A 26,723-nucleotide genomic window follows, 5' to 3' on the forward strand; every position below is an offset into this window, starting at 1 on the left:
TATCAGGTGCTGTTCACCCGTGAAGAAATTCACGTATAAGAATGCGGAACAACATTATATTTTTGTTTGAAAAGATCGTTGCACGTTTAACACGCATTTTTCGTCAATAGCTCTATCGAATTATAAAAAAAATGGAGAAATCATATATCTGGGGGCTGGGACTGTAGCCCCCTCCCTCCAGAGTCTGTAACAGGTAAGCATAATAACGTATGCCAGGAGCTGGGTTAAATTAAATCATGTTTAATAGACAATATTATATTTCGTTTACACGTTATTATCGATTCATTAAGTATTTAGATACATGTTTAATATTATATTGTTTATGAAATAAGTCAATAACTATAATAAAATACGCTAATTAATATAATTTGTTATGATGCCGATACTAAATACAAGTTCATGAGGTACTTAACCGACGTTATTTATTGATAACAATGTGAATAAAACTATGGAAAAAAGTGTTTAAACGCAAAAATTTTTTGAGCAAAATACATTTTAGTTAGTTCGTAATTAAATTTTAAATTTGTATTCAGTAGGTGTACAACTAATTATTTTCATCTGTTCGATAATTCAATGGTTGTGATGTGTATTTTATTTTGTATACTTATTCCATTTTAATCCAATAATTGGTAAATTATTTATTTTTAAATTTATAAATATTATGTTTGGAAACTTCATTGCTATTTCTCAATGCGTAACTTATTTTGATGAAAAATTTTATATCAAAGTATTAAACTACATGTACTTTGTTTACTCTTTCTAGCTCACACATGAAATAAAAACACACACATATATTTATATGTACTCATACACAATTATTTTTTATATTTTAAAGTAAACTTAGAGTAAAATCACATATAACAAAAATAATATTTTTGTTGGTTTTACGTGTACATTTATCTCATTGTCTCAAAACAATTTAATATCCATTAAAATTTAAACAATTAATTTTTAATTTTCAAATAGTCAAAATATAATAATGAAATATAAAACTGATATGTCAAAATCTCGAAAATATTATTCTCTATACATTTTTTAATAGGTAATCTTAATTTTATCCAAACATTTTAAATCACTCACAAATCATAGATTTGTCAATTTAAGATTTTACTTGAATGCGTTTTGTCTTTATGTGGTGCGTGAGTCTGAGAGAAAAAACAAAAACTGACATCATCATCTTTAAAAATAAATAATGATTGAATTCTCAATTATTTTAAAATATTTTCTCACTCAAAAAATAACATAATACCAAAGCCTAGTATAAAATATACTACATAAATGTTAAACAAATACTGTTTATATATATATATTTTTTTTTTTGCTTGTTTATTTTTATTTATTTACTGAACACATTATTTACAATAGCTGGTACATATTACAAAAACACAGTCAATAGTCATATTTCATACCCAGAACAAAAAAACAACTTCAGTTGGTTTTATAATCATTCAGTGTTTTGAAGTTGTTAGATAAGTATAGCTTATTATTTTTCAAGAAATGTTATATGAGATTTATTTTTACTGAAATTAGAATTTGATGTGTACAATACTAAAAATTTTTCAAACGAAATATGAAAACAATTTTAAATGTATAGATAACTTTTAGCAGTAAAAATATATCATTACATTTCAGTATTTATATGAATCACTCAATCACATCAATATTCAATACATTATATTTTATAATTATATAAATTGATCGTTGAAGCCTGAAATAAAAAAATTATAAAAAAAAAAAAAAAAAAAAAAAAATTTTGCTTGATAATCACAAAATTCGAATTTATACTATAATTATTACATTATTTTTATGACATATAATATTATTTAATGTTTATATTGTTAACACTGACTCATAATTCGCTTTTTAGTTTTTATTTACCGATACGTGATTTTTAAATAGGTAGTGAGTTTTGTATAACGCTGACCTTTACATAGTTAGTAAAACGTACAAGTGTGCCTAAATAAATAATTATTGTATTCGTGCAGTAACAATAGTTTAAGTAGTTTATAATCCACATAAATCTAAGACTTAATTAATATGCATATAAAAAAAAACATATTTAGATACTATTTAGATATCAGTATATCACATATGCATATTCCTATATGTATTATATTGATAAATGTGTAAATTTCCAAATAAACATACATACACGCTCGGTGGCCTAATAAATATGGTGATCAATGGAGATGGCGATTGCCCCCACTCCCCAGGATGTTCCACTAAACGTCTAAACAAATATCAGAATCTGTTTAAATATTTAAAGAATACGGAACCCACGTAAAATATAAATTTTCAAAGAGTAAGTTATTACCTACTTTAATCGAATAATATTTCTAACTAATTATGTAATATGTATATAAACTATATATTATTACGTAAAATCGTTTATCTATTGAGATAAATTATAAACAATGAACAATTTACCAAAATATAAAGGCAATAGGTACTTGGCATGGACAAAACTTGTATACCTAGGTGTACTTAAAGTTATAGTGGTTAAACAAATAGAAGATTAAACTTGTTGGTATTATATACGCAGCCTTAAGGCGGAAAAAACCTACGTAAAAACGGTATATGCAAGATTAGATAAACTACAATAGAAAATACTTTATATAGTATGTAAATTAATTAGAGGTAGGTCCAACCCAAAAATATGGTCTCGAACCGAACGTTTTAATATTTAATAGTACGTCAAAACCAATAAATATTAAACATATGAATGCGGCATTGATTCAAAATCGTAAAGCTACGATAGATATTGTATAATATGAATGATAATTCATTGATAAAACATAAGATATGGGAGAGATGTTTGAGAAAAACGTTTCTCTATTCCATTTGTTTTTCAATTTTATATGCACATGTAGGCACAGTGTAGAATGTAGATAGATAATATTATGATTTTAGTTTTTAATTTTACTTTTGTAACATTATTAAAATCAAAATAGTCAATAATGCAATTAGAATGAACGTTCAACTCTTTGAATTAAATATTATAAACCAATATAGAATAATATGGGTACCTGTTCTTAATCATGAATAATAAGCAAAATACAATTATATTATTAAACAACAAAAACATTTTTGGTTTCAAAGTTTGACGAATTGGAATTATTTCGGAGTTAAAGCTATTTTAAACTTTTTGTTCGAGTTCGATTCGTTTTAGTTTTTATTTTTTTAAACTTTACTGTTCGACTTTCAAACTAGAACCGGACACCTTAAATTCGGTTTGATTGTCGAACTTCAAACAGTTCGAGCCACCTTTAAAATTAATAGAACATAATAGATACTATAATGATATGCAAGCTAATATAACCCTGAGGTTGATGCTTAACTAAAAATAATAACAAAAAAACTTTGGTACATAAAATATCAACATACATGTTGTTTATAACTCTATTAGCTGTTAGAACTGACATTTGGACTAACTTTTTTCATATTAATATATATTTTTTTTTCATTAATTGAACCTAGCACTACATGTATAATACATTTTTTTATGTTTTATTTTTTAGTACTGAAAATAAAAAAAATGTTGGATAAATTCAAAATAGCCTATTTATGAATCTGATTATAAGAACAATTTTGATGGTAAAAAGATTTATCTGAATCAAGTAGTTTATTTTTTAGAATTTTTTTAAAATTCAATATTATTTTGGTTAAATTAATTTGGAACGCAATAACTTTTTAAAAAATATGATTTTTGAGAATTTGCTGAAATGAGTATATTTCTTAAATTATTTACCTATTCATCATATAATATTTTAAAAAATTGTCATACGATGAATTGGCATAATTTTTTTTTTTTTTTGGTCAGGTCTTTCTGTTACACCCTGTATAACATTATTCTGTTCTTACTCCCTTCTAATTCTTTATTATTTTATAATAAAAAGCAAATTAAAAATTAAAAAAATACTCCCCTCTAAAGATTTCCTCTCCAACTAAGTATGACTTTATTATTACATACCTCTGGAGAAAAACTTCGGTTATTCGAATTTAGTGAGATCATAAATACCATTAATACGCTGTACATTTGTACCTCCATAGTCACACGTTGATATTATCGAAATATGATTGATAAAATATTTTGTCTATCGTTTCATACGCGCTTAATGCAGCTTACCTACAGTCGGCTACAACTGTATATAAAAATATTATTTTCAGGCTCTTTTAATTTTTAAATAATGCCGTATAGTACGGTCTACAATATCGAAATATCATACTATACGTAAGCGGTCTGAGGAATATTGAGCTTTTTTTCAATCGTAGCCGCTCGTCGTCCGGAGTTTAATGCCGTATTGCCGTCAATCGTTATTACTTATTCGTTTCACCAAACGAACGACGTAATTTTGAACGACCACGTGTTTGGCGCACGCGCGCGCGCGTAACAGTACGACCGCCGGAACCACCGCGTGATCGGTACGCCGTCGCCGAGGTACGGTCACACTGTCGACAATCAACGGGACGATGGCAAACGCGACCGCGTCCAGGAGCGGCAGGAGCTACGTAGTCGTTTGTTTTGTTTGGGGTTGTGTTTGTGAAATTCATTGATTGCTGCTTTACAAAATTAATCTTTTACCACCAAGTTTTGTTGGTACTTAATACTTGTTTCCCGGTAAATTTGTAAATTTCAATTTACGATCCCGCTGGTCTCACTTGCGGCGGCGGCGGCGGCGGAGGCGGAAGACTTGCTGGCCGGGACGGTTTGCGCACTTGGGCGTCGAGTCACAACACGTAAACGTAAGTGCGCGCCGCTACGACGCTTATTTATCTGCGTTAAATACCGTCGGCGGTGGACATAGGCCATAGCCGTACACTCGCGCGACGATGCGGCCCGGTACGACGCGTTGACGCCGCTCTCAGCCGTAATTCGTTGTGCCTAGTGCCTACCCGTGTTTACCTTCCTCTAACCGTAGTTGTTTGCTTGTGTGTAACAGGACGATGGGCGATTATATACACACAAACATTGCCCAGGACAATGTGGCGATGGTGCGGCTCGAGCTGGCCCAGAACGATCAGATACCGCTGCGGCGACCATTCGACCCGCTCATCCACGACCTGGACCCGCACTTCAAGTTGACCCGGTTTGCCGACCTTAAGGGACGCGGTTGCAAGGTTCCGCAAGAAGTGCTCAACAAGCTCCTGGAGGGCTTCCAACAGGATGAAAACGGCCATGGCGAACAGTCGCACTTCATGCATATGGCCATGACCAAAATTGGTATCGGGATGGACGCGGCCGTCGTTCCCATAAGGCACGGTGGCCTATCGCTAGTGCAGACCACAGATTATTTTTACCCACTTGTTGACGATCCATTTGTCATGGGCAAAATTGCCTGTTCCAACGTACTGAGCGACTTGTACGCCATGGGCGTAACCGAATGTGACAATATGCTCATGTTACTATCAGTATCGACCAAAATGACTGAAAAAGAGCGAGATGTTGTGATACCGTTAATAATGAAAGGTTTTAAAGAAACCGCTTTTGAGGCTGGCACTACTGTGACCGGTGGACAGACCGTTGTAAATCCATGGTGTACTATTGGAGGCGTCGCAACTACCGTATGTCAACCAAACGAATTTATCATACCAGACAATGCTGTAGTCGGCGATGTTCTTGTACTGACCAAACCTCTTGGAACACAGGTAGCTGTAAATGCACATCAATGGGTTGACCAACAAGATAAATGGAATCGAATAAAACTGATTGTTTCAGAAGAAGACGTGAGAAAAGCTTATCAACGTTCCATGGACTCGATGGCTCGTTTAAATAAGACTGCAGCCAAACTGATGCATAAATACAATGCTCATGGCGCGACAGACGTCACTGGTTTTGGCCTATTAGGTCATGCCCAAACATTAGCAAAACATCAAAAAAACGAAGTGTCGTTTGTCATTCACAATCTTCCAGTTATTGCCAAAATGGCATCTGTAGCAAAAGCATGTGGCAATATGTTCCAATTGTTGCAAGGTCATTCAGCAGAGACGTCAGGTGGACTTTTAATTTGCTTACCAAGGGAACAAGCTGCAGCATATTGCAAAGACATTGAAAAAGTAGAAGGATATCAGGCATGGATCATAGGTATCGTGGAGAAGGGCAATCGCACTGCCCGAATAATAGATAAACCTAGAGTAATAGAAGTTCCGGCTAAGGAGAAAGATGGAGAACTATGGTAGGACTGTAATTAAATTAGTGCCATCGACTTAAGAAGTTGTAAGGAATATACATTTTTTATTTTATTTAATATCTAGCTTTCCATTATTTCAAGATTTAATTTAAACAAAATCTTAATTATTTATTTATTTTTTTTTTTTTTTGTAGCTTTTATTCAATTTTATTGTGTATTTTTTACACCACAGCTAGACTTATTAAAAAAAAAAATACATGTATATATTTCTTACAATTACTTCAAATTACAATTGACCATTCATTAAAGTTTATATTTTTGTTTTATGTAGTTTTAAACAAATAAAAATATCTGTATGTACTGATTACATAAATTGGTTTATAGTCTTTACAAGCCTGAAGAATATTGAAACAATCTATCATACAATATATTGAAATTATTAATTACAAATTACAGTTTGAAAATTGTTTACTAGTTTTTACATTTTTGAATTAAATTAAATTAAATCAGGATCCAATACATTATGTATCTATATTCTATATAAATCTAATAAAATATTACAATTATTATGAGAGATTGATATCGGGACACTTTTTTTGGAAGCTCAGTGTTAAAATTAATTAATATTATCCAATTAACATAAATCATTTTTGAGCAATAACCGCAAACATTAATATTAAAATAAATATTGTGTGTAGCGTATTATGTATTTATGTAAAATATAAATAAACATAAAATAGTATTTATACAAATTCATAAAACCATTTTATTTTGTACACAAAATAATATGTGCACAAAGTTAATTATATTGTTTCTATTTTAATAATTATTTACAATAAAGTTTATAATAAATTGCTTGGAATTTATTTATTTAAACATAAAACAATTAATATCTATTATAAAAAATATAATTTTATTGATATTGTTAAATTACATTAAAATTTCTATAATAATTTATTTTTGAATATGCCTTACACTAATTTGTATTTTGTTATTTCTTTTCGAAATAGATTAAAGCAAACATTAATATTCCTAAGATCAAAACTGTGGCGGATAGACTTTCCATGAATATTGTTTTTAAATGGTGTATTTTTTTTTATGTATACTAAGTAATAAAAATTCTATTTTCATTAGACCAGGAAACAACAAATGAAAACTTTATAAATGCAATTTGATCTTTTTTTTTTATAGGATATTAAGGTAACTTAAAAATAATATTTTAAATATTTGAAGTACTAACTTAATAGGTATGTATTTTATAATTTTATTTTAAAAAGTAACTGACAAAGATAATTTTAGGTCTGATAAAAATGTATTAAATGAAATTTAAAAAAAGTTAGGATTCAATTCGTTGATCCAAAATTTCTGATTCAATCCATTGATTTGGATCCAATCTTCATTGATTTTGAGATATCATCAGCTATTTTATCATCATTATCAATCTACAATCTCAGATAGTCAGATCTATTGACAATCGACTCAATGAGACCTCTATTAGCAAATTTACCAGGGTTAATGTTGTTAATAATTGTTTTCAAAACGCTTTATAATTCAGATTTATATCATAATCCGGATTGGGTATTTTAGTTTGAATTAAACAGATTGTAACTCTTGTTTTAATCCAGATTTGGTGTGATCAGCACTACTATGTACCTAATGACATTTTTCAAAATTGAAAGGCTTATTAAAAAAAGTTTAATATTCCAGAAATATATAAAATAAACTGATAAACTCATTTTGTAGTCAAGAGGTAAATTTATATTATTATCGAGATATTTTACACATTTTTCTATTTTTGGAGGTTAAATCTTTGGTACTAGGCTACATATATTGTATAGATAAGTTTTCGATTCATGTAAAAATTAAGGGAATAAACAATTTTTTTTAATTTCCCAAAAATTAGATTTTGGAATATTAACCTTTTTTCTAATCAGTTATTCAATTTAACTAGAACAGATATCACCATTATAAAGTCACATTTTTGCCTCCTTTAATTTAATTTTTTTTTTTAATTGAAAAAAACAGTTGCATTTACATTTTCCATTGGTGATTTTAGAGTTAACCACTATTATCCCTATGTTAAGGACACATGGGATACATGTCTATTAAAATGTATTTTTCAAATTAAATTAATAGATACTATCTGGGATGTAAGAAAAAAAATATTTTAAGTAAACGTAACAACACAGTGAGTTTATATAAAACTAATTTTTATTGATACATACTTCTAACAATGATGATTAACTAATTATTTACGCGGTTCTAAGCATTTTTGCTTCTTTCAGTTCTTGCAATTCTCGTTTTCGTTCTTCCAACACAACTTTTCGTTCTTCTAAGAATTGTTGATAATCCTCTGCATTCAAATCTTTGACTACTTTGATGCCTAACGACCTGGCAGTAGAAATTAACATGTTGCATATTTCTTCTAGTTCCCTGAACTCCAGGTTCTCGTCAGACTGCTTGATCAACGCTATTTCGTACACGTGTTTGAGCGTAACCATTCCGGCCGTCTCTTTCAGGGGGTTCATGGCTCCTTTTTGTATGCCCGCAGCTTGCTTCAGGTAGTACATGGACGGGGGTTTTGTAATCGATATCTGATAGCTGCGGTCTGGATTGACGTGCACCCGGGTCGGCAGTGGTATGCCTTCTTTTATGTCTTTGGTCTTCTCGTTGAAGTCCTTGCAGAAAGCCGTAATGTTGATGCCCCTGCACCCCAACATAGGCCCGAGAGGAGGCCCCGGTGTGGCCATGCCGGCTGGTATGTTTGTCCGTAACTTACCATGTTGTATTTTCTCCACGCCTTGTTTCATTTGCCGCAACTTACTGGCATTGTACTTCGACATGGCTTAAAACGATCGGACTCCACGTGTTGGTGGTACTCGGCGCCAATTGCGCTAGTCAATGCTCAATGACGATTTTCACGTCCAAAACACTGAATTTAAATCCAGTACGATTGAATTCGAAAATATAGCAAGTAGGAAATTATTAAGCCGCAAATATAAACAGTGTTATCTTAGATAATATTGCAATGTGATCGGAATTAAAATGATAATAATAATATTGATAAGATATAGTATATACCACGGTTAGAGTTATTTACCATGGTTGAAGATAATATTATATAGGCACAGAACAATAATACAGGTCATTTCGTGACTGAATAACTATAAAAATATAAATAACCAAAGCCGTGGGTGGCAAGGACCGAGGGGCCTTTGCCTCTTGAGCACATTTCAAGAAGGCAAAAAAAAATGTTTATCGCCCGATTTAAATGACGAAAATCGTCAGACGAAAAAAAAGGATTTTGAATTGTAATCAAACAAGACCCAATTATAATATAATACAGGCCACTTTACACTTACTTCATGACAAGTGCACCAAAACTCGTCAATCGTCACTTACTGGCTATACTATACAGTGTAGCAAATGGCAAGCATTTAAATTCATATAACATTATAACCTATGATATAATAATATTTTATTCGACTTGAAAATATTTAATTACTTGCCATACCTTTTTACTTTTTAGTAAAATGTTGATTGTTGAACAATTTTTTCAGAACAAGTTAGAAATAGGAGAATAATAAGAATAGAATTCAACTCATATAAGTTTGTAATGATACAAATATGATATTATTTATGATACCTACTAAGTACTCATAAATATATTTAAAATACTAAGAGTCTAAAATACTAAGATCGAGAAATAACTAAAATGTATTAATATTTAAAAAGTTTAAAACTATTTTAACTTTATGTAACATTTTATTATTATTTACTATTGAGGTATGAATTAATTGTGTATGTGTTGTTGTTTAATGATAGGTTATTACCTTGATATTATAATTAATAACGCATGAAAACTACCAAACAGAGGTACAAAGTAATTATATAAAATTCATAAAAATTACCTACCTTAAAACATTTTAAACCAATTAAACATTTAAATTGACGTCAACCAACTTAGGACAACCAAACATGTAATAGAGGACCTATTTTTTATTCATTAGATAATTATACATATAAGTACCATACTATTCGGATAGCAAACGATTATATAGTTTTGGTAACTTCATCATCATACATTCATGTATACATAAAAATATCACAATTCATAATACTTGAGTAATTTAAAAAAATAAATGTTCGTTTAAACATTTTTTTTTTCAAAGCATTTTTATAAAATAGTTAATCAATCCATTGTGTATCAATGTATATTACCTATATTATATTATAGCTAAGGACGCATTCGTATATTAACTTAAAATATGATGAGTCTTGTAACATAAAATTATAATCAAACCAGGTTCTAGTATATAAAATTCATAAAAAAAACTTCTTATAAAAAGTATCCATCACATCGTCTGTCATTTGTCACCTAGGTAACTATAGGAACAACAATTTTATTGATATGAGTCATATCATATGACCAATAACTATATAACATTATAATTGTTCAATTCGCACAACAAATAAAATTGATAAAAATATGAAAACAAAATTTTTTTTAATTTTTCGATTCTTCAAAATTTTTCGTAAACGTCTGGAAGAACTAGAAAAAACTGTAATTTTTAAGTAAAGCCAATTTTCGATTGACTCTTTTTAAATTATTTTTAACCTATAGACACTTTAAAGTTTAAATAATATCAAATAAACATAAATAATAATGTTTTCACGTGGTGAAAATGTTTGAAAATGTAATACCTTTATGGCTTTTATAAGGTTTCTCTTTCTCATAACTTATTCATAATGTATAAAGTAGAAAATATCAAAAATATATCATAATAATTAGTTAGTACTTAAGAAGACGCCACACACGTATTTGTTTTCTGAGTCATACAAACGCGTAATGACATAGCAAATTTACGCTCAGCAGTTCACATTTTACTCCGTTAGATTAAAAATTAGAGTGAATAGACGAATAGACCCCTATTTTGAAACTTGATGGTAAGAACATTATCTGTGTTTTGTTGGAAATATTTTTACGATGATTCAGTTTTTAAGTGAGTTAGGCGCATCTAAAAAATTGGGTACTTAATCGGAAAAAAAACCCCCATAAGCAACTATTTAAAAAATTACAGATGCCTCTGGACCATTATCCCTCAATAATAGTCTATTATTATTTATTACCCAATAATGCACATTCACCTGTAATAAAATAGATATAATTTGTTAAGTATAGGATTTTATTTCCTAATTAAGATAATTTAAAAAAAAAATATACCATCAATAACAATTTCTTTGATATTTTGAGGTTCGTTCGGATCATGAAAACTTCGATGATATCTAATATTACGTTTTAAATATTCTTCCTTGGGTAATTCAGCTAAAACGCCGACATCCAGATTCTCGATTACCTCCGAAAATGTTTGGCCGGGTGTATCATTTGCAGAGGATAAAGCTTTATTTTTTATTTCTTGTTTAACTTTTATGGCAGCTATAGCTATAACACTCATATTTATGTATTTATTTATACGTGTTCTTATTTATACATTTATATTTTATTATTTTATATTTTTTTCATTCTTAGTACAACTTTGAATTTTTAAATATAAATTTTGTAAATGCATATTTGTTGCATATTTCAATGATATATATATATATATATTAATTAATAATTAATAATATAGGTATAAAGATATAATATAAGATAATTTTATTATTTTTATTTTTATTATTATAATTTAAATACTAATTAGTTGCTTTGGGGATTTTTTTTTATCATTATTATTTTTTTACGGGGATTTTTATTCCGGGATTCAAAAAATTGTAAAGTAAAAAAATTCTCATATCTCACTTAAAAATTAAATTATCGTAAAAATACTTCCAACAAACCACAGATAATTTACTTACCATAAAGTTTCATAACAGGTCTATTCATTCTAATTTTTAAGCTAAAGGAATAAAACGTGAACTGCTGAGCGTAAATTTTCTATATTACGCGATAATAAGACTGAAACAACAAATACGGGTATTGCGCCCTCTTAATTCCTAAACATTTTAGGTTCAAATTTGAACAAAATTCAATATTTTAACAAAGAATAACAATTTTAGTTACTTTTTTGAAATACAAAAATATTATTTGTGGGTACTTGAAACTTATAAAGTACCTAAATAAAAATGTAAGTATAATATTATCTTTATCATTCAATGATTAAAAAATGTTTCATAACAATGCAACAAATTTATTTTAGTTTTGACATCTTATGGTAATTCATATTGCAATGGCTACTAATGTTATATTAATGTATTACCTTTAATACGTTTTTATACTTAAATGATTTCATTTGAACAAAGATACATTTAGCATTTATAAAATATTAAACTATACATTTTAGTTAATCAGTTTTTGGAAACATACTATTTGTAAATGTTTGTTAAATACTATTCTCAATGTCTGAACATATTATGCTACTAATACTATACTATAATAGTAATGACTAACGAATAATAATGTATAATAATTTGATGTAAAAAAAAAGAATAGAATTTTGCATTATATTCTGAGTGAAGTGATAGTGATTACTGAATTGAGTTATTGGTTTGATAAACAATTGTTAGTTGACAACACAACTAAAGATAATATTATATGCTATTACAATATATTAAATATAACCATGGTTGATAAATTTATAGATTCTATTTATTAAAATGTCCAAGTAGTTTTCAAGAAAAACAATAACATTTATAAATCTATGAAAAAATATTAAGTACTTGATTCAATTAAAAAAAAAAATTAATTAAATTACTGCCCCTTTATATTACTACAACGCACAAAACAAGTCTGATAGAATAAAATATTTACACAAAATAAAAGTTTTTGAATAATTTTGTTAATTACTTATTTATTTAGATATTTGAATCCATTTGTCCAAGTATACTATTGCTCTATAGAATGAAGTGGATTCCAACCTTTGGAACATCATTTAAATCATTACTCATAACTACTGTTGCTGGAAGTTTAATAACGTAAGTCATAATTTGTGAATATAAGATTAGTAGTGTCTCATTTAATTTGTATTTTGTATTTCAATATATAATTTTTGGAATTGTTGCATAATTTGTTATTCTTTACTATTATTAACAAAAGCGATGTCTGAACATTTCATAGTATACAATTATTATGACTGTACCATTTACATTCTTCTTTACAGCTGTAATATTGGCTTGTGTAAAAAAACCATTAGAAATAGAATAAAAATATTTGTTTAAACTTTAACTAATTTAATTTTGGTTTTCAGATGTTCAGTTTTATTATTGGAGTTAAACACTCGATTTATTTGGTGTTCAAACACTACAAAGAAATTATTTAATAAGTTTGTAACTGAATAATATCAATAATAATCATAATAATAATAATAGTTAAAAAAATGTATTTCAGACAAATAAAGTTTTTCAAAACTTACTATATACTTATACTCTTAAAAAAAATAACAAATCAGTGTTGCTGTTCCAATAATTTGTCATAATATTTGGAAAAACTACAATTAGTACATTTAAATATATAAGACTGAATGATTTAATCATAAATATCTTCACGGTCACACACATATTGCACAATATCTTTAGGTCTATGCAACTTTTCAGCATCTTCATCTGGTATTTCAAAACCTTTAATTTAATTTAAAATGTGTTAAATGTTTTGTGTTAAATGAAAATAATTTATATAAATACCAAATTCATCTTCTATGGCCATGATAACTTCAACATGATCTAATGAATCCAACCCAAGATCATTGATAAAATGTGATTCAAGACTAAGCTGAAATTATTAAAAATCAATAAATTTTATAATAAAATTATATCATATTGTATCTAATATTTTTTTTCCAACTAAGTAAGTGAAATATGAAAAAAATATTAGGATAGTTTTTTCTTTTTTTGTATTATCATTGATATACTGGTCACATTTCAATTGCATAGTAGGGATTCAAAAGCAGTGGAAAAATATTTTTGAAAGCAATTCATTCTCATTTTGATGTTTAAGAATGAATATTCAAATGAAGATATTCAACTCAATTAATTGTCTAGTTGTTGTTATAATACTATGCATACCTTATCTGGATTGACCTTGTCGTATAATTGTAATACCAATAGGATACGTTTTTTAATTTGTTCAATAGTCATCGGTGGCTTGACACTGTAATGCCGCCCAATCGTCTGAAAATATAATTCAAAAAAATGTACACGCCTTGCCCAGCAGTGACTTCAACACTAACTTTACACATTACACATGCTCCGACTCTACTCAGTTTTTACTTCAGACAATCGACTGGCTGCTGTCGTGTCTGAATACCATCAACCATTTTATCAACACCAGCAATTGAACCATAAATTAACAAGTTAGTCGCGCAGTGTTTCATATAATGTAAAAATTAATTCGTTCTTACCACCGGTATCCTGCATGACTGAAGATTTATGTGATTGACGTTTGTCGATTGTCTTATATATCGTTTACCTGTGCACATCGGGTAACGTCTCAGTACCTGTAAACTGGTTTTAGTGAAAAACGTACCGCACAAGACTTTCCCAAGGGACGCCATCATATCAATGTGTGCGTATAATAATGTGATGGACAGTGGTGGCTATTTTGTATTTACTCGTCCGATGTAAAACTACTAAAACCTCGAACTACGAGTATACGACATTATTATTATATTATCACAATAATAATTATTATAAATAATTATTATTTCACGTACTGCCGGGCGCCGGTTGCCATTATCTTTTCAATGCATCCTTCCTCCTGATTGGTCGTGATCATGATTATAGATGAGAATTAATAAATAAACCGTAAGTTTTGACTTGTGGTCAATTTTTGCGTAAATGTCTATCGCGGGAATGCAGACAGACCGTAGTCTGTAGACCTATAATTATATGGACGGACCACTGTTTAAGTTATTCCGGATGTAAGTATTTAAACTCATGATTGTGGGACGGACCTTTTGTCCCGATTTGAAGCACACAATATTAGCGCGCGAAAATAATCGTCGCGTGTTTATCTTATTCAACTGATATAATATTAAGATAAATTTTAAATCGGAATATCATTAATCATTCGACGGTTAAATGTGCTACGGTTCACGGTCAGCATCTAATACAGTAACTCGTCACTTGTAATATTATGTCGACAAATTTTTTATGCGATCGACTGGGCGAGATGCCGAGATGGGCTTACAATATAGTACCTATATTATTCAAGTCGTGATCACTTTAGGATCTCTTTAATTCACAACCCAAAAGGCAAAAGGTATCTCAAGAGGCCGTGCTATATATACTTATATACTATAATATCCAGATGTATATTTCAGTATTACACATTTGCACGTATTAATATTCTTTCGCTGACTTAAAAGAAAAAAACTATATATCACGGAGAAAAAATTGTACCCTCTGTAATTTGATTATTCATTTCAAATTATGTTTAATATTATATAGGTATTGTTGGGATAAATTATCGTTTATATTTTTAACGTGTTATTTATGTTAATCATATTAATTATATCAATTTTCTCGAGCCGAATCTAACTATTAACCAAGACTCTTAAAAACTAAAACAATCCAAGCCAGATTAGAGTACAGAAGAATTATTATACAATAAGTAAATTGGATGAGATTTGATTTTTGGGAGGTGGAAGTCACCCAGTGGTGGCACCCCGTAGGAGGATACACATAGATAGTGTTTTTACAGACCATAGTTGGGTACCCTATACTTTCAAGTTTGAACCTCGTTTGAACCAACGAATTTGTATCTCATCGCCGACGACAGATCTATGCTATAATTAATAATTTACCATCGTAATTCGCAAATGATATTCATAACGATTTGTATTTTAAACACAATATAAGAATAATGACGTGTGTTTATACTTTATATCAACTGTCTTCTGTCAATATTAAATGGCATTGCGGCGCACACAAAACATGCATACGAGCAGATCGCCTTAATAATTACTATCTATGGACTATGTCTAATATGGTAGTACCATAGTGGTGCACGTCACACTTGTCTAGTTTGCAATGGTTCCGAGAAAACTATACAATTTATATAATGGGTAGGAACTCGATATACATACAAATTTCCTTTGGCATACTGACTGTTTCAACATCAACCAAGACGTATGTGGAGATAGTCACTGCGCAGTGCTTATAACTTATAAGAATATAAAAATGTTTTTCTGATCAAAATATTTCTAAATATTAAACTTGACAGGAATAAGTAGACACATCAAGTAGCACCTAGCAGAAACAGTTCGATTGAATGCAACCTAAGATAGTATAGGTTGGTGGCAGTATTGTGCTAAACATTTCCCACCCGTTCTTGGTTTTTTGAACGAAAAAAAAAAGATAGTATAGGTACCTATTATATTATTCAATTTATATAAATATGAGTTTAAGTATTTATTTTCTACATTATAGATATTTTATAGCGTACAATCTGATGACTATAGCTATAGGGTTGTCAGATTTTAAAAACACCAAACTGGGACATCATATATAGAATAACTTTTTTTTCGTATAATTTGTTTATTATCATGTTCAATTGTAATTGTTGAGCTATCATAGTTTAATACTAGAAGCTAATATAAAAATAGTAAAAACTTTTTTTTTGTAGAATTATTCGGGAATTAATAATATCCCATATTTTAATTGAAAAACGTATTAACCAATACAATTTTTTACATAAACTGCATTTACTGCATTTACATTTATTAATTGTTAGTAATAACCTAATGTTCATAGTTTTCGGTTGAATGAATTGTTTTCAATGCAGCTGTATTACTTTTAATTTTTAAATAAAATTCACTACAAGTTAAACCCAAATTCTATGTATAGTATTATTCTATGTTTCATTATTAAACAAAATAATATTTATTATTAATAAAGTTATTTTCTCTTGTCTTCCATAAGCCAGGACAAAATTAATTACCGGCCGAGACACCGGGACATGCTGTAAAAACCGAAACTGTCTCGGTCAAACCGGGACGAATGGCAAGCCTAACTATAGCTATATAGGTACGTTTTATACACATTTCTGCACCTTCACGGCTACACAGACACACAGTACACTCTTATACTCTTATCGTATGTGTTGCCGTGTTGGAAATACATAAAACATTCTTAGACATTAAAGGTATTCAACCCAATTAATAATACTGCACATATATTATACGGTATACGTGTTCATAAATGAAACTATAAAAGTCAACCAGTCAGGCCAAGACCTGACATATTATACAGACGTCTGGATAACATATTATTAGATTGATAAAATTTTAAAATTTGATAAAAAAAACTTATTTTGTGATAATAATTGTGTATACCTATATATATCTTTATCAAAGTCTGGGCTGTCCTAATAAAATTGTCTTGTTTCGTCTATGCGTATATTATATTGTTGTTCTTATACTAGTTATACTGTGTTATTGTACACGGAACTGCTGTTATAAATGTGACGCAAGAGAATTTGTCGAATTATTGTGCTTACTTAGACCACAGAATAGATTAAATGCTTAGACTACTACGGCATTCATTTTTTCGACTAGATAACTCAGATCACGTCGTTATAGAGTTGATAAAATAATATTTTTTAAGGAGCTTTGGATATTGTATTAAATTATCACTACACGTGCTATATGTAGTATTCGATGCCATAATGGCATTGCCATGAATAAATAATATCTAATCTGTACTTCAGAAGTTACCATTCAACAATAATTACGAGGTGTACTACAGATGATAATAATTCAATATATTATAGTGTCTTTATACCAATATAGCCTAGGTAGGTATTTAATACAATAGGTACCTATGACGATACGTATTATATACAAATCATATATTATCTACTTGTATACATTTCCTGACTATAATATGTATCATAAATGGGTGATACATATTTATGGGTACCTATTTTAAACTTCAAAATATGTTTTCTTCAGGTACCTACTTTTGATTTCATTATTATATTGTATTATCTATAATATTTAAAAAAAATCGGCTGCATCCGAATTGGTGTTCCCATACCTGAAAATTGACATCCGAATTGGTTCCCGACATTCCAGGCAACACACATCCGAATTGGTTCCCGAATCGGGAGAGTATATCTATACTATAGAACTAACTACTAATTGCTGTGAATCATTTCACAGCAAATTCAACAGTTGCTTTTATTCTGCACATCCGAACATATTTCAATTTATGGATGTACTAAAAGAAGTTCAAATTGAAACTTATATAAAACTTCTAAGTTCGAACAAACTACAAAACCTGAAGTCTAAAAATAAGAAAACATTTATAAAAACAGAAATGGACAAATATAAAAATAACGAAATCAGTAGATTTAATTTTTTTTTAAATGTTTGTTTATAAGTTTTTACCTCAATAATAGAAAATAATAACTATAAATAAAATGAACGAATTAAAAAAAAACGATATACCGCCTATATTTATTTTATATTTTTAAATTAAGATTTTAATTTTTTTTAAATGTTTGTTATATATTATTTATTAAGCCAACATTTTAACAACTCGGGAAATAATTCAGATATACCCTTTGTAACAACCCAGGAATCAATTCGGATATACCTTTTGAAAGAACCCGGGAACCAATTCGGACGTTTCGGAAACGAATTGCGGAAAAAAAATCCCCAGACCGCAATATTACTAACAACCTCATAAAAATGGTTGAACATATATTTTTAAACGTTAATTAACACCTACTCACAGTAAAAACATAGCATATAAAAATATTTCGAATAATTAATGCGTACAAAATATAGATAATAATAATAAAATTAAAATTAATATAATATAATTATCAAACAATAATCATTAAACGTAGGCAACCTATTCACAGTAAAAACATATAATAATATAATTGTTTGTAGTTTTTTGAAATTTTCAACAAATGTTTATATGATGTTTTCTATGTATGAATGTATGATAACATTTTCAAAATATTTTAGAGCTATTTATAAATCAAACGTTATGATTATGACTTTATATATTAGACAAAAAACTGTTGAAATTTTTAATGTAATTATAACGGAAAACAAAAATAATTAATACCAAAAATTACAAACATTTTCTAAAAATGCAAAAAATTTTCAATTTCTATAGCTAAGTATTGCAAATTTAAAACAAGGTTTCTCATAAGTGTTTGAAAAAAATCTAAAATACTCTATGGGACATACTAGGTACTCGGTATTTTTTATAGATATTTTTAGTTAAAATTATAAGGATAAAAAATATTTAAAAATCGTCGGGGGATTTTTTTCCCGATTACCTTCGGAAACAATTCGGACACTCCGAAAAAATCGATACCTACACTAACTGTAGTGTACTTAGTGTATTATATATATCTATGTCTTATGTACTATGTATACGTGTATTTATTTTGCTTCGTGTATTATTGCTTTCTCAGATTCTCAGATACCAATTGCCATATAATATACTCTGACAAAATATCATGTTTATAACAATTTATTTTCACTCAATTAATTTAAATATATTGTACAATGTACATAATACAACATGCATAATATGCTTACATAATTACTACTTGATACGAATGATGTGACTTCAGACAGTTCGTTGCCGTGAAAAAATTTAATTCTTAGTGAGATTGAATTTTCCGTGACAATTTGCGTGGCTTATTAAGCAATACAGACAAAGCATTGAGAAAATTGGATTTACATGAATACATGATACAACATTTTTATGCTTGAATTATGAAATTTCAGCCAATAAAAAAAGATTGTAGGGAGTAAACGAAGAGAGCAGAGGGTGGAGTTCCATATAGTGTTAAATAATATCATATATTTTAATACATTTATATCGCTTTTTGACCATTGTAAATCACTGTCTAAAATATACACCGAATTTATAGGTCATGGTAACAGTTGTAACACAGATAGGTATTACGTGAATTGGTTCAGCAATAAAATGTGTTCAGTTTATTTTAAAATTTTAAATCTAAAACCACTCGAGTGTTTTATTATATATCACATTACATACTTACATTGTATACTATTATAATATGTATATTAGGTATTTAGGTACTTAATGCAATTATCGGTTCCTACTGGACATTTGAGAGCATATTATATTAATTATTGTAAATTATGATGTATACCATACAGTCCATACACGCTTAGATGTTTGATATATACCAATACACCTATACTATATAACATAATATTCAGGTATATTCAAACATTTCATGTTCAATTAAACAAACATTACTGCTACGGTGAATTCGTTTTTACAAGTAACGTTAATAGGTACGTGGTAATAGCCAAAAATAGGTGTTATTTATGTATATATGCATATTATTTGTGTAATTATATCAAAACTATACAGTGTGTCATCGCTCGTTTCTCCCCTCCCACCGACTGTTGTAAGAAGATAAACAACTAAAACGTACCTATGTTGGTTAAATTTTATATATTTATATAATGTACATATATATCTACAAGTACATGCACTATATAGAGGTATTTAGTAGAAGGTTATGGCCGTTCCAGACCACTGCGGCGAGACAGTGACCTTTCTTATAATTATTTCATTTCTTACATATAAAACGAATGTATAACGCGTATAACAAAATAACATAACTCTATTAGAACACAATAATATTTTATGTCCACCGTACACACTACAGTACTACACACACGTACATAACATAATATACCGTCGCGCCGCAGCAGTAAACTATATAATATATTTATATAATATAGATAAGCACGATTGTATTATATTTTATCCATCACGAATCTGAATTTTCTATTTAATTATTCTAGCAGTAAATAATAATATTGGTATGACAACATTATTGTTATTTTTCATTACGCAACCTTGACATATACTTTCGAATCGAGTGACATGGTTAATAATTAAGGTTCATATTTATATTATAAACATAAATAATCTTTATTCTGTTTTTATCTTATTTGCTTATTGTAATTATTGTGTACAGATTGTAAATTGTCTTTCTTAATAAAAAAACATAAATAATAGAATAAGTAACGAACATATTACATGTGAATACAATAAATATATTATATATCTATATTATACCAAGTGGCGTAATTTATATTGCAGTGTTTTAAACGGTACCGCGAAAAAATAACCCCGGAAATTTAGACCCCGAAAAAAAGAACCCCGTGAAAAAATAACCACAAATGAGATTTTGCAAATTAATCTATATATTGGTGTTAATATGTTATTGCGTGAAAAAAATTAAAAAAATGTTTAATATACCTATCACCTACGTACAATTTATATGTTCCCACAAATAACGTTAATTTTGGATTCAATGATAAATTATTGATTACCCACGATAAAAACGATTCAGAGCACGATGCCAGTCTATCTGTCATATCGATCAGATATATAATAACAAGGTACAGCGACAATGTGAAATAATATTATAATGGATAGATTATATAATATTTAAAAGGTACCTTTATCTTTAATGTTCTGATAAAAGCGGTAATTTATAAAATTTGTCAAGTCCTGTGAGTTCATTTCTCAGTATTTGGTACTACAGTCAGGGGTTAAAGTGGGGGGGGGACGCAGGAGGACTCAGTCCCCTTACCTCTGACGGCGGTTAAAAAGCGTCCCCTTTAACAAATTAGGATTTTATACATTAGACATTATACATAAAATTATATATGGAACGCTTAAAACTCTTTGGAAACATTAGTCCCCTCTGGAATTTTTTCCCACTTTAACCTCTGACTACAGTGTGCTTTCGTATATTATATATTTCTCTGTGCTTTGTTTTAATTTCTATTTGAATAATAATATGGATATACTAGATATTTTTGAGAGCCAGAAGGGCAAAGAAAAGTTGGCATTTAAAAAGTATATGTATGTTGTACACAAAGAGTGTTTAAATTTTATAAGGTGTAAATGCTGCAAAAAAAATAGTCACAAATGTCCATGTATTTTAAAAACTTCCCTGGATAAAAAACGTTAAATTAAAATTGATCATGAACATTATTGTATTACACATTTATGGTGAATATTTTTTATTTATATATTATATTGACATTTCTATTCGTTTTTATCATAATTGAAAAATTTGACAATTTGTTTTAAATTATTATTATATTATTGAAATTGAATTGTATTACAAATAGGTAGGCGCCTGCAGGTACACCTTACAAATCAATTTTATTATAGGGTTATTTTTTCCGGGGTTATTTATTAGGCAAATCGTTTTAAACATAAACAGACTAAACGTCTAAACAAAGGTACACTGTAACCCGTTGGGAACAAATTTATATCCAAACGCCAATTAATGGTGTCTATCCACTGAAAAAAAAAAAACTATGTTAGTTTGACAATTATATTGTTGCTATTTAGCTAACAAGATATTTGTCAAACCATCATACCTTAAATTGTCATTATTATAAATAAAAACCATGATCATATCAATAAGACAAATTGTTGATTTAACAAAAATCTTGTTACAATTTATCCAACAAGATACCTTGTTAAACCAACATTCCTTAAATTGTTGTTATAATAAATAAAAACCATGATCATATTAATAAGGCAAATTGTTGACTAAGCATTGGCGCAAACGTTTGGGATTAGGGGGAAGCTATGGACATTTAGGGGGACTTAGCTCCTATATTTATAGAAGAACAATATAGGTAGTATAAAACAATACAGGTATGATATAATAGACATAATACTACTAAATAATATTAATTACTTAACTCTGACAATATTTGAGACAGTTTATGATAAGGCTTGTCGTGCTTATACGAAAAACAAAAAAAAAACTCTGATTGAAATGGATATTCTAACTGAAGTAGATGAAATTTTTTATAACACACTTCTAGAGCCCTTAGAACATAATGTACCTTATATAAAATTGAATCAAAATATGCTAATATTTCTTTTTGCTGAAAAATACTACCAACAATAAAAATAAAAGGTTGAATAGGACGGCCTTGGTTTTGTAATTGATCCACAAACACTTCCACTGATTCACCAATAACCATCAATTAATGATCCTGTGAATCTTTAATCGAATACTTTGTATGATTTTTTTTGCCATTTTCATCCTTTGTAACTTTTGTTGATGTAGGTGCAAACATGGCATGTGAACAATACATGATTGCCACATTTTTTGTATCTATTGTTAATATAAAAAACTATTATAATAAATATCAAATATATTATTAGGTAGGTACATATTACTATAGATGGAAAGTTAATAATCTAGGTTTGAATATCAAATTTAAAAATATATTTTTTTGTTTTTTTTTGTAGGTACCTATCCCCGCATGGAGTGTCTTAGTCGTTAATGGGCTTGACAAACCCACGGACTTCAGTCGTGGCGTCGGGAAAGTGGCGATTATTTGTCCTATATTTAAAAAAGGAAACCCAGCAGAAGCAGAAAACTATTGAAGTATTTCCCTGCATGACATTGTCCTATTGAACATCCTAAAGTCCTAACAACAATAGTCAATAATATTGAAAAGAATAAATACATATGCCAATGATATTATTGGTAGTTATCAATGTGGGTTTCAAAAGGGCAAGGCAACCACTGACCATATATTTGTACTAAGACAAATTATGGAAAAGTATTATGAATTTGGTTTATAACTGCATTTATTATTTATAGATTACAAACAGGCATATGATAGTATTGACAGGAGCGAGTTATGGAAGGGATTGGAAAGACTTGGAATACCGGGGAAGTATGTGAATCTAATAGAAATGTGCAGCGAGAAGACAATTTGCAAAATATGATTTTTGCAGAATGACTCGGAGCCATTTGGGGTAAAATCTGGCTTGCGTCAGGGAGACGCATTGTCACCTACATAATTCAACATAGCTCTTGAAAGAATAGGAAGAGATATCCATGAACAACAGCAAATAAAGATAAGTGGAGATTCAGTGATGTAGGCTTACACTGATGATATTGTAGTAATGGGAAAGACTAGGGAAGAAGTTGCCCAGACAACCGAGAGCCTACTTAAGACAAGCATGTCAATGGGTTTATATGTAAATGAAAATAAAACTAAGTACATTGTGATGTCAAGGACCAATCTAAACATAAACCTTGGTAGACAATTAGAAATTTGAAGCAGTGGATAACTTCAAGTATTTGAGAGTAAACGTCAATAACAAGAATATTATGCACCAAGAGATAAATGAAAGAATCATGAGTGGGAATAGGTGTTACTATAATATAATTAAGCTCCTAAAATCAAAACTACTATCATGGACATCAAGGATACGCTTATACCATAGCTATTTGTGACCAATAGTGACGTACACGAGTGAAACATGGTCATTAACAAAAAGCAATGAGAGAAGCTGATGATATATGAAAAAAAAATACCCTGGAATATATTTGACCACACTTTAATCTCGAGAAACAAATACGTTTGACAGAAGAAAAATTGAAAAGCTACAGAAATTATACAAAAGACCAAAAATTCTAGCCTTTATCAGGAATAAAAGACTAGACTAATAAAAAAAGTACTTGTGGAAAAAAAGACCCCTAGGAAGACCCAGGACCTGGTGGATTAATGTAGTCTCCAAAGATTTGAAAGCCATAGACCAGAATGTGACTTATGAGTTGACTTAAAATAGAGAGAGAGATGGAGAGACCTGTCGAAGGCAGCAATGGTCCTTAATGGACCGGTAAGCTGAAGAGAAGAGAAGAAGTAGGTACCTATAATTAATTCAAATATCATATTAGAATAATAATTAAGCATGTATTTAAAGAAATATTAATATCATAAGTAGGTCCTACTTATAAAAGTTATAAAATTAAAATCATTGAAAATATTTAGGTGTTTTCATAAATAAAAAAAGGAAGGTACCTATTTAATTGTTTTTTATAGGTAAAGGTATACAATATGTCAATATTGTTAACTATTATTATTTAACAACAGTAGAAATTAAATTTAAAAAATATTTTTATAAACATTTTCAAATACCTATAATGTATTTATAAGGAACATCACTACAGTTACTATCAGTAAAAAAAATTATCTTACTTTCAGTAATTTCCTTTTTAGTTTTAATTTATTCTAATAATTTACGGCAATTCATATCTTTTATTTTTACATCCATAATTGTAAGCACCTTATCAATTTTTAAATTAAACTCATCATAAATATTGGCACAATTGGGAAATAATGCATTATACTCATTATAGTCTATGTCAATCTGAAAATAATTTTCATAATTAAATATATATATAATATACTAATAAACTAATAATTAGATTTGAATATATAGATAACATACTATTTAGTGCTTTTATTCATAGACTACACCACACAGTTATCACCTAAACAAAAAAGAAATTGCAGCGGTCTATGATACCACACCATATTATAGAAGAGTATCTAAGTGAGGGATAGTCTAACCAGTCTAAGGGAACTGCCTAAGGAAATAAATAGTTTAAATCACATAAAGAGCTACCATAAAATAATTTTTGATTTCTTACTAGTTTATGTCCATATAGTACTAAATATTGCTTCCACATTTTCAATACATCATTAGTGTATGAAGAATTTTTAATATAATTAAGTCTGTAATTAATTGTAGCCTTCCAGTTCTTTTCTAAATCTGAAAATGAAGTTGAATTGTGTTTTAATTCATCTATAATAGATTCAATATATTTTTCTTGTACTAAAACAGAAGTAATAATAATCATTAGTTTATTTAAATAAATAATGGAACTACATAAAACATTTTAACTAAGTTCAGTAAATTTAGTTTATTACATAGGTGTATTAATAATTCAATTTTAATGTCTTACCAAACTCTTTTTGTGTCCAACCACGTCCGTCAACTGTACAATCTTTTGAATTATCATTGTTGTTAGGTTTACTATAGTAAACAGTTATAACTGTTGGTGCACTTTCTATTAACCCATTTGTTTTTGAACTCCTCACAGAATTGAAGTACTTGGTGTATAATTTTTCTTTAGGATTTCTATTTCCATCAATTTTCATGAAATATGTGTCCTTAATTAATTTCCTACCTATATTGTTATAATATGAAATAATATAAATACCTTAATTTCTGTTTTGAACATGGCTACTATTTGATTGGCCATAGACTTTTCAAAGCCAATTGACATTGATAAATGTTTTGTTACCATATAGCTGATAATTAAGTCTACTAATGTTGATCTTATTCCATCATTAATAGTTTATTAAGTTTCTTATAATAATAAGTATTTTCAACACAAACTGGAGCATGTACTATTTCATTAGATACATTACTTTTAACAACGGTGTCATTAATGCTTATATTTTTTTGCCATTTTATTAGTTCAGATTCAAATAATATTATAATCCCCAAAGGAAATTTTTCTAATAATTTATATACATGTTCTAATCTCATAAGTGCCATAATCTTGAGATCAATTAGTTGGTCTGCAAAGAAAAATAATAATAATTTATACATCATGTAAATACTATAGATAATCAACATATATGTAATTAATTATTAATCATAATATTTATATATATATTATTACCAATACACGTCTGGTATACACATAGTAAGTTCCATTTTGTTAATTGATTTTTAAGTTTAAGC

At 28.8% G+C, this 26,723-nt stretch overlaps 3 protein-coding genes and 1 pseudogene across 5 annotated transcripts; 1 reads left to right on the top strand and 3 right to left on the bottom strand.

Moving 5' to 3' along the window:
- The first annotated feature begins 4,494 nt into the window (after nt 1–4,494).
- On the top strand, nt 4,495–6,501 carry Sps1 (inactive selenide, water dikinase). Its single transcript, XM_015513593.2, has 2 exons — nt 4,495–4,743; nt 4,941–6,501. The coding sequence occupies exon 2, from the start codon at nt 4,945–4,947 to the stop codon at nt 6,175–6,177; it is 1,233 nt and encodes a 410-aa protein (XP_015369079.2). The 5' UTR covers nt 4,495–4,743; nt 4,941–4,944; the 3' UTR covers nt 6,178–6,501.
- Nucleotides 6,502–8,321: 1,820 nt separating this feature from the next.
- mRpL11 (mitochondrial ribosomal protein L11) lies at nt 8,322–9,138 on the bottom strand. The gene has a single exon (XM_015513597.2). The coding sequence runs from the start codon at nt 8,969–8,971 to the stop codon at nt 8,381–8,383; it is 591 nt and encodes a 196-aa protein (XP_015369083.1). The 5' UTR covers nt 8,972–9,138; the 3' UTR covers nt 8,322–8,380.
- Nucleotides 9,139–13,481: 4,343 nt separating this feature from the next.
- On the bottom strand, nt 13,482–14,997 carry LOC107165393 (uncharacterized). Of its 2 annotated transcripts, XM_015513602.2 has the most exons (5): nt 14,831–14,997; nt 14,519–14,759; nt 14,184–14,288; nt 13,803–13,890; nt 13,482–13,739 (listed from the first exon to the last, which is right to left on the bottom strand). In XM_015513602.2, exons 2-5 carry the CDS (start codon nt 14,672–14,674, stop codon nt 13,648–13,650), a joined length of 441 nt encoding a protein of 146 aa, XP_015369088.1. In that variant the 5' UTR covers nt 14,675–14,759; nt 14,831–14,997; the 3' UTR covers nt 13,482–13,647. The 2 variants fall into 2 exon arrangements, with proteins under 2 accessions (XP_015369088.1, XP_015369087.1); XM_015513601.2 differs by lacking the exon at nt 14,831–14,997 and having other exon boundaries at nt 14,519–14,824.
- Nucleotides 14,998–22,570: 7,573 nt separating this feature from the next.
- Nucleotides 22,571–26,108, bottom strand: LOC107165397 (uncharacterized; annotated as a pseudogene). The gene is made up of 4 exons (XR_016192184.1): nt 25,936–26,108; nt 25,621–25,805; nt 25,166–25,337; nt 22,571–23,283 (listed from the first exon to the last, which is right to left on the bottom strand). The product of XR_016192184.1 is annotated as an uncharacterized LOC107165397 (transcript).
- Between the last annotated feature and the right edge of the window lie 615 nt (nt 26,109–26,723).

The sequence above is a fragment of the Diuraphis noxia genome, unplaced genomic scaffold (genome assembly GCF_037042655.1).
Source record: "Diuraphis noxia isolate RWA-SAM2 unplaced genomic scaffold, SU_Dnox_SAM2 contig0005, whole genome shotgun sequence".
In the NCBI taxonomy this organism is placed as follows: domain Eukaryota; kingdom Metazoa; phylum Arthropoda; class Insecta; order Hemiptera; family Aphididae; genus Diuraphis; species Diuraphis noxia.